The following is a 9,664-nucleotide window of genomic DNA, read 5'->3' as shown; positions in this document are numbered from 1 at the left end:
TAATTGTATTTCAGTTATGCACTGTTATTACAACATATATACACCAGTAAGATGACAGTTCAGTATCATGTATCAAAACATTACAGATAGTTAAAGTTAGAAGGAGGACATACTGGCTGCTGTATTGTTGTCAGAGAAGCCAGCACTTCAACATAGCATGTTTCCTTAATGTCTTCCTTAACTGCACTCAGGATACATGTTGGTGTTTGTCTTTTATTTTACCTGAATACTAGAGACGGATATCTGAATCAGGGATACAAACCGCACAGAGGGTTATTATGGTGTTAAATTATTCAGCACTCTCTCAGTCTCCCTCCCTGCTATTATAGGTTTTTATATGTTGTATAACTGGTGTCAAATATCTCCTGCAGGTTGTGGAGTGATCACGGGTCATGAGAAAGTTTTGCAGCCATAAACTGTAGATCATGGATGGGCAACTGGCGGACCACATGTGGCCCCCCTCAACCCTGGATGTGGCCTACAAGTCAGTTTCAAATATCAATGAAGTGTAAACATAAAGAAAATGTTTCAAAAACTGCCATGAAAACATGAAAAACAGAAATATTTCTATAGTTATCTTTGATCATTGGTATGTGTTTAGTTCTTTGTAAGAGATTTGAGATATTGTTTCTGTAAATCTCTTTAATGAAGATTAAAGTCTTTAAATGTGATTTTTCACACTTAAATGTAGAAATCAAGTCTCTCCTCTGAAAATAACTCTGTGAGTCATGACTGTCTACAATGGGTGTAACACCCGAGTCCCACTGTCTGTGATGTTTTCAGAGTTTTCAGAGTCCTATCTTCACTTTGTTTACATCGCCAGGACGGCCGGCTGACTCCTCCCCTCGTGTATAAAAGTTGTTTAATTGAGGGACTAGAGAAAAGAAGAATAACATACTGTACTCACTGCTTAACTGTGTTTCTAGATCACGCTCATTTCAGGTAAATTTACATGCAGTGTGAAGATACCAGCATAACAAAGATCGCTAGCATTAGCATGCTAACACAACAATGCAGCGCCAGTTGTTTTGGTTTCATGCTGGAGCTCAAGGGCGACATCTGCTGGATCAAAACATCACATATAAAGCCTTTAAACTAAATACATTTTAAAATAATAATAATATAAACCTAATTCGTCTTTAGTACATTTATCATTAATACTGAAGTTTAAATATGAACGCTGGTTTCATGAATGCTGATGAAGCAATGTTTCTGTTCCTCAGGTAGAATTATAATGAGGGGTGTTAGCCCTGTGTCCACCTAGCATTTTTTTCTATCTTTCAACTTTTCTGACATGCACTGTCAACGTCACGGGCGCTCTTTTGAAAATGTTTGATATTTCCCGTAGACTCATCACAGTATAAGAAAATAAAACGTGTGATTATTATACATCGATGAGCAGTCTTACCGGTCTGATGAACGCCACAGGTCACACTGTAAGTCGTCCACAAACTAACGGCCATCAGAAACGTGGCTATGAAGCCGAACACCTGCAGACAAACACACATCACATGATCAAAACTCTCATGTCAAAGCTGGATCTTAGTTTTGTGTTTGGAGGGTTAGGGTGATGACATCATCACAGAGAGGATCCCGTACAGAGAGCGACCTTCTTTTTACAGAGGAAGAGGATTTATTTAACCACAAACAGCTGTTAGCATGCTCTAAAGTTAGCAGACTGTCACGTTACCGGGCTGTCATGTTAGCAGGCTGTCACATTAGCAGGCTGTCACGTTAGCAGGCTGTCACGTTAGCAGGCTGTCACGTTAGCAGGCTGTCACGATAGCAGGCTGTCATGTTAGCAGGCTGTAACATTAGCAGGCTGTCACGTTAGCAGGCTGTCATGTTAGCAGGCTGTAACATTAGCAGGCTGTCACGTTAGCAGGCTGTAACGTTAGCAGGCTGTCACGTTAGCAGACTGTCACGTTAGCGGGTTTTAACGTTAGCAGACTGTCACGTTAGAAGACTGTCACGTTAGCGGGTTTTATCGTTAGCAGACTGTCACATTAGCAGGCTGTCACGTTAGCAGGCTGTCACGTTAGCGGACTGTCACGTTAGCGGGTTTTAACGTTAGCAGGCTGTCACGTTAGCGGACTGTCACGTTAGCGGGTTTTAACGTTAGCAGACTGCCACGTTAGCAGGTTTTAACATTAGCAGGCTGTCACGTTAGCGGGTTTTAACATTAGCGGGTTTTAATGTTAGCAGGCTCTAACATTAGCGGGCTCTAACATTAGCGAGTTTTAACGTTAGCAGGCTCTAACATTAGCGGGTTTTAATGTTAGCAGGCTCTAACATTAGCGGGTTTTAACGTTAGCAGGCTCTAACATTAGCGGGTTTTAACGTTAGCAGGCTCTAACATTAGCAGGCTTTAACGTTAGCAGGCTCTAACATTAGCGGGTTTTAATGTTAGCAGGCTCTAACATTAGCGGGTTTTAACATTAGCAGGCTGTCACATTAGCGGGTTTTAACGTTAGCAGGCTGTCACGTTAGCAGACTGCCACATTAGCAGGTTTTAACATTAGCAGGCTGTCACGTTAGCGGGTTTTAACGTTAGCAGGCTGTCACGTTAGCAGACTGTCCCTTTAGCGGGTTTTAACGTTAGCGGGTTTTAACGTTAGCAGGCTGTCACGATAGCAGGCTTTAAAATTAGTGGACTCTAACATTAGCAGGCTCTAACATTAGCAAGCTGTCACATTAGCAGGCTCTAACATTAGCGGGTTTTAATGTCAGCAGGCTCTAACATTAGCAGGCTTTAACGTTAGCAGGCTCTAACATTAGCGGGTTTTAATGTCAGCAGGCTCTAACATTAGCAGGCTTTAACGTTAGCAGGCTCTAACATTAGCAAGCTGTCACGTTAGCAGGCTCTAACATTAGCGGGTTTTAATGTCAGCAGGCTCTAACATTAGCAAGCTGTCACGTTAGCAGGCTCTAACATTAGCGGGTTTTAATGTCAGCAGGCTCTAACATTAGCGGGTTTTAATGTCAGCAGGCTCTAACATTAGCGGGTTTTAACGTTAGCAGGCTCTAACATTAGCGGGTTTTAACGTTAGCAGGCTCTAACATTAGCGGGTTTTAACGTTAGCAGGCTCTAACATTAGCGGGTTTTAACGTTAGCAGGCTCTAACATTAGCAGGCTTTAACGTTAGCAGGCTCTAACATTAGCGGGTTTTAACGTTAGCAGGCTCTAACATTAGCGGGTTAAACGTTAGCAGGCTCTAACATTAGCAGGTTTTAATGTTAGCAGGCTCTAACATTAGCGGGTTTTAACGTTAGCAGGCTCTAACATTAGCGGGTTTTAATGTTAGCAGGCTCTAACATTAGCGGGTTTTAACGTTAGCAGGCTCTAACATTAGCGGGTTTTAACGTTAGCAGGCTCTAACATTAGCGGGTTTTAATGTTAGCAGGCTCTAACATTAGCAGGCTTTAACGTTAGCAGGCTCTAACATTAGCGGGTTTTAACGTTAGCAGGCTCTAACATTAGCGGGTTTTAACGTTAGCAGGCTCTAACATTAGCGGGCTTTAACGTTAGCAGGCTCTAACATTAGCGGGTTTTAACGTTAGCAGGCTCTAACATTAGCGGGTTTAAACGTTAGCAGGCTCTAACATTAGCGGGTTTTAACGTTAGCAGGCTCTAACATTAGCGGGTTTTAACGTTAGCAGGCTCTAACATTAGCAGGCTTTAACGTTAGCAGGCTCTAACATTAGCGGGTTTTAACGTTAGCAGGCTCTAACATTAGCGGGTTAAACGTTAGCAGGCTCTAACATTAGCAGGTTTTAATGTTAGCAGGCTCTAACATTAGCGGGTTTTAACGTTAGCAGGCTCTAACATTAGCGGGTTTTAATGTTAGCAGGCTCTAACATTAGCGGGTTTTAACGTTAGCAGGCTCTAACATTAGCGGGTTTTAACGTTAGCAGGCTCTAACATTAGCGGGTTTTAATGTTAGCAGGCTCTAACATTAGCAGGCTTTAACGTTAGCAGGCTCTAACATTAGCGGGTTTTAACGTTAGCAGGCTCTAACATTAGCGGGTTTTAACGTTAGCAGGCTCTAACATTAGCGGGCTTTAACGTTAGCAGGCTCTAACATTAGCGGGTTTTAACGTTAGCAGGCTCTAACATTAGCGGGTTTAAACGTTAGCAGGCTCTAACATTAGCAGGTTTTAATGTTAGCAGGCTCTAACATTAGCGGGTTTAAACGTTAGCAGGCTCTAACATTAGCAGGTTTTAATGTTAGCAGGCTCTAACATTAGCGGGTTTAAACGTTAGCAGGCTCTAACATTAGCAGGTTTTAATGTTAGCAGGCTCTAACATTAGCGGGTTTTAACGTTAGCAGGCTCTAACATTAGCGGGTTTTAACGTTAGCAGGCTCTAACATTAGCGGGCTTTAACGTTAGCAGGCTCTAACATTAGCGGGTTTTAACGTTAGCAGGCTCTAACATTAGCGGGTTTAAACGTTAGCAGGCTCTAACATTAGCAGGTTTTAATGTTAGCAGGCTCTAACATTAGCGGGTTTAAACGTTAGCAGGCTCTAACATTAGCAGGTTTTAATGTTAGCAGGCTCTAACATTAGCGGGTTTAAACGTTAGCAGGCTCTAACATTAGCGGGTTTAAACGTTAGCAGGCTCTAACATTAGCGGGTTTAAATGTTAGCAGGCTCTAACATTAGCGGGTTTAAATGTTAGCAGGCTCTAACATTAGCAGGTTTTAATGTTAGCAGGCTCTAACATTAGCGGGTTTAAACGTTAGCAGGCTCTAACATTAGCGGGTTTAAATGTTAGCAGGCTGTCACGCAGCCATCAGCTGGGGGGCTGATTGGTCAGAGGGACGCTGTTATCAGTGAAGTCAATGTGACTTCCTGTGTAATTAGGGAGCGCAGACACAGGAAGGACGGAGCGGGAATTCCCAGCGGAGGTGATTGTTTTGTGTTTCAGAGCACAGAGGTCTCACTCTGACTCTGTTTTCAGGAACCAATCACATCAACCCGTTTCTGCATCACTCGCCCGCGGTTCATTCTCCTGAATACTTCGTGTTGCGTATGAAGTCAGGGTGAAACTTCCAGTCGCTCACGTCCCCGCCTGCAGCTCACAGCGAGGATCTCAGAAAATATTCAGGAGTTTTGAGTACGCAGAAACACTTTGTGTGAGTGTGACGGAGCTCGGCCCCGCAGGGAGCTGAGAGCTGATCTGAGGTCAGAACATCAGAGCAGTGAGCCGACACTGAGCCGACACTCTGCAGCCCGTCTGTCTGTTAGCACGCCGCGCAGCACGCCGTTCATCAGAGTGGAAATTAACCTCTAAATATTCAAAACGATTATCGATCACACGTCATGTCAATGTGTCTCTAACTTCAGTCCTCAATAGATTTTTTTTTTGACCTCTCTTGTCCCTTCTGATGATCATTTCAGCGTCTGTGTGATTACGTACCGAGGCGACCACCAACGCAGACACTCCTCCGCTCTTCACGGCTGCGATGATGGAGGCGATGAGGATGAGGACGGTCCCGACGGAGTAATGGAAGAACTCCTGAAACAGCAGAAAAAGACTTGAAAGAGTGAGCAGAGAGGAGACTGAACACTGAAAACAAAACAACAAGAGGGCGTGTGAGGATAGAAACACAAGAGAGCAGAATACATTTAAACCTTCCTCCAACTCCTGAAACAACATGAACACGTTATCAACCTGATAAGTGATTAGTGGTCCTGCTCTTGTGTCACGTTAAACCGGAGCAATGTGTAATAAGTTGTTGAGGAAATGACTAAGACTTGACTCCATACAATAAGACTCAGTTGACTCAGATGGCTTACGATGATGAAAGTTTATACATCAGATGAATACTCATGAGGAGACATGATTCAACATCACACTTCTGTTCTCGTGTCTTGCTCAATCACATCTCCCGAACTTCTCGAAAGGCATCGCATATATCCTAAAATACATTATCATTATCAGGGTCACATTGATCCACCTAGACTAAACTGTGACGTCTATAACACTGGAGCAGACAACAAGTCTACCAAACATCCAGCAGATATCAGGAAGAGCAGCTGACACTGTCTAAGCTGTACTTGGTGTTCTAATAACAGCTGAACTGTGTCAGCTCTGACTGACATTAGAGAACAGAGAATAAACATAATGACATCTGTACATTAGAATCTAAATAACTACAGAAATTCCACCACATAAGTGACCTTTAAAACATCATAAACTGTTAAACATAAAGTGGACAGAACTCCTCTCAGATCTTTATAATTGAATTAATTCAAGCTTTAAACTTTAATGTCCTGACAGCAGATTTCATGTGTAGTTGATCTGAACCCAGGCTCAGGCTGCAAGGCAAGTTTTTTTATGTCGCACATTTCAACAACAAGGTAATTCAAAGGGCTTCACACAAGACATCAAAAAGCATCATGACAGAGGAAAGAAAAGAAACATTAAAATAGAACATTAAAAAATCACTGAAATTATTAAATCTGAAAATATGTTCAAATAAAAATAATTCAAATGAAATGAATTGAAATAAAAATAATAATAATAATAATAATTACAGTGCAGAGTAAAAGTTTAAAATCTTATTAAAGCTGTTCAATTAAAGGCAGCTGTAAACAGGCTGCAGGATTGACCTCATGAATGACCTCATGTTTGACCTCATGTTTGACCTCATGAATGACCTCATGTTTGACCTCATGTGAAGGTTGAGTGTGTTTGAAGAGCTGATCTCAGATGTTTTCACAGCATGAAAATAAGTTCATCTTTACAAGAAAAGCATGAGATGGTTGTAACACCTGCTCAATTTGCAACAGAAGCGTCCTTCCTTCCTTTTTACACCCTCCGAGGTCACTTCCTGTTATATAACCATGACGACCTAACTGTCAGATCTGTGTTACAGTTCAGTCGAAAATGAAGAAGTGAAGAAATTCACACCATGAACCTGCAGCAGATTTAATGTTACACACACACACACACACACACACACACACACACACACACACACACACACACACACACACACACACACACACACACACACACACACACACACACACACACACACACACACACACACACACACACACACACACACACACACACACACACACACACACACACACACACACACACACAGTAATGGTCTCACCGTCAGAGGCCAGTTGATGCAGGGCATCCTGCCCTGCAGTCTGAAGAGGTGCATGAGGAAGAAGATGAGGAGCGCGATGAGGAACCACAGAGACACCACCTCAAAGTACTGGAAGGCTGCCCAGCTGGGCCAGCCCCGGGCGCAGCGGACGCACAGGAAGGCCACGAGCAGCGCCACCTGAGGGGGGCGTTTTCAATGATTCATTTAAAAGTTATTTTTGTCTGCAGAGTTTCAAATAGATGACAGGAAACAGCTCTTCTATAAAACACAGCAAGAAATGGTCTCATATATCAGGGGAGTTCAAAAGATTTAAACGCTCAGTATTAGAGCGTTCACACCTGCTGAAAACTCCTGAAAACTCCTGAAGTTATCACTCTGAGCGTCATGTGATCACTCAAACATCTGAATGTTTCTCTCTTCACTCTGAGCGTCATGTGATCACTCAAACATCTGAATGTTTCTCTCTTCACTCTGAGCGTCATGTGATCACTCAAACATCTGAATGTTTCTCTCTTCACTCTGAGCGTCATGTGATCACTCAAACATCTGAATGTTTCTCTCTTCACTCTGAGCTTCATGTGATCACTCAAACATCTGAATGTTTCTCCTCCAGCCTCCTCGTGTTTATTCTGCAGAAAGTCAGAGTGAGCTGATGTGAGAACACAGCAGGATATAATCAGGAGAATTCACCTGGAGCCAGTGGGAGGAGCCAGTGGGAGGGGCCAGTGGGAGGGGGTGGTGACCTTTATTCCCTGTGATCGCTGTACGACCATAAACTGTCTACACGCCACCTCTACCATCTCCGTGCTCTAATCAACCTGCTGCTGCATGTTTCCTGTTCTCCAGGATGTTCTTCTCCTCTCTTTACTTCACATTGAGATTCTCTTCAACTACACGCAGCATTGATACAAACACACATATTCTCATTATAGAGTCATATAGAGGCCCCGCCCCCCTCCTGTCTGACAGGGATAGCGTGTGAACGACCAGATCAGGAGGATTTCAGGAGCAGTCCTCCTGATGTTATGGAGATATTTTCAGGAATGCAGATGTGAAAACAACTTGTTTAAAGTCCAAATCGAGCAGCCCTATCACGGCTCTTTATCGTTCTAATTTAAAACCTAAAATGTAAATAAAATAATAATCATAAACTTGGTATCAGATATGTTTGTTTTGTAGTTATTACAAAGTTTGTTGTTATTAAACACATCACCATCAAATCTGTTTCATATCAAACTTCTTCATTTACTGATTTCTGACGTTTTGAATCTTTAATAATTTCTTTAAACTTTATTTTTTATTAAGTGAGTCAGACTGAATATAACTTTAATTGACAGTTTTTTAAAGTGAAACTGTCAATTCAAAACATTTATTTGTTATTATTAAAGTTTAAAACTGCTGAAATGAACCGTTTTTATTCATTAACGATGTGTGTTGTTATAATGATCACTAACAGACTGACGTCAACATGACGTCACTCAGGTTAATAATTAACATCATATTTAATATGTTTCCTTTAAAGGTAAAGTCAGCTGAAAGCAGATAACGTGAGATAAACACGGGGGGGGGGGCTCGTATCCCGGGTTAACCCGAGCTGTGTTCGGGTTAACCCGGGCTGTGTTCGGGTTAACCCGGGCTGTGTTCGGGTCTGGACTCTCACCATCTGTCCGATCTTCAGCAGTCCCGGGATGGTCCGGGTGTAGCCCATGTTCAGGAACCCGTCCCCGGAGCTCCGCGTCGTCGTGGTCGTCGTGGTGATGACGGTGTGCGACATGTTTCCCGGTTTCCGTTAAAAAAAAAAGAAAAACCGCACGGAGAGAAATCAATGTTGAAGTTAAACTGCAGCACGGAGTCACACAGACGGTGAACGGTACAGCCCGTGTGACGTCACACCGCGCCAACATACACAAACACATACACACGGCGGAGACACGCCCTCACTTCCGGTGAGGCTTTTCAGAATAAACGCCAACGTCTGGGCTGGAATCAAAACAGAAGTTAAACATGTAGAGACACATCGAAGACACTTTATACTTTTTAAATGTAAACACAAACTGATTCAAATGAAGGCTCTGAATTATATTTAATCCATATTCATTTCATTTGCAAAGAGAACAATTAAAGACACATTTAAAAGCTACTAAATACTAAAATACAAAACAAAAAACATTAAGCCATCATTAAAAAATATATGTGCTAAAAAATAGTTTTCTCATAAGTCAACATAACACTGTAACGAGCTTTCTGGGTTCGTCGGACCTGATACACTTAGTAAGAAAACAACAAACGGCGGGGAGCTTCTTTATCCACGGCTTCCACTTTATTCCACACACACCTGTGTGCCGGTGTAACAGGATAACAACAACTACTCCTGCTTTACGGCAGCTGACTCTCAGAGACCCCTCACTCTAAAAGACAATGAGATATACAGTACATATAACAAACACAACAATCTGTTACAACACCAACATCAACATCTTATTTTGGTTTACAAATAAAAAAACATCATTTATAGAATTCAACTTTATCAAA

The 9,664-nt window shown here is 42.3% G+C and overlaps 1 protein-coding gene across 1 annotated transcript in view; it reads right to left on the bottom strand.

Moving 5' to 3' along the window:
- cmtm7 (CKLF-like MARVEL transmembrane domain containing 7) overlaps positions 1–9,032 on the bottom strand; it is a 17,571-nt gene extending 8,539 nt beyond the window's left edge. The window contains exons 1-4 of the mRNA XM_065957949.1: positions 8,793–9,032; positions 7,133–7,309; positions 5,422–5,520; positions 1,409–1,490 (exon numbers count right to left, since the gene is read on the bottom strand). Of these exons, the coding sequence (XP_065814021.1) occupies positions 1,409–1,490; positions 5,422–5,520; positions 7,133–7,309; positions 8,793–8,906 (472 nt within the window). The 5' untranslated portion in view covers positions 8,907–9,032. The remainder of the gene's footprint in view (positions 1–1,408; positions 1,491–5,421; positions 5,521–7,132; positions 7,310–8,792) is intronic.
- Between the last annotated feature and the right edge of the window lie 632 nt (positions 9,033–9,664).

Source organism: Labrus bergylta, chromosome 8, assembly GCF_963930695.1.
Source record: "Labrus bergylta chromosome 8, fLabBer1.1, whole genome shotgun sequence".
Classification (NCBI taxonomy): Eukaryota; Metazoa; Chordata; class Actinopteri; order Labriformes; family Labridae; genus Labrus; species Labrus bergylta.
The sequence above is the reverse complement of the archived record's forward strand: the minus strand, read 5'-3'. Positions and strand labels throughout refer to the sequence as shown.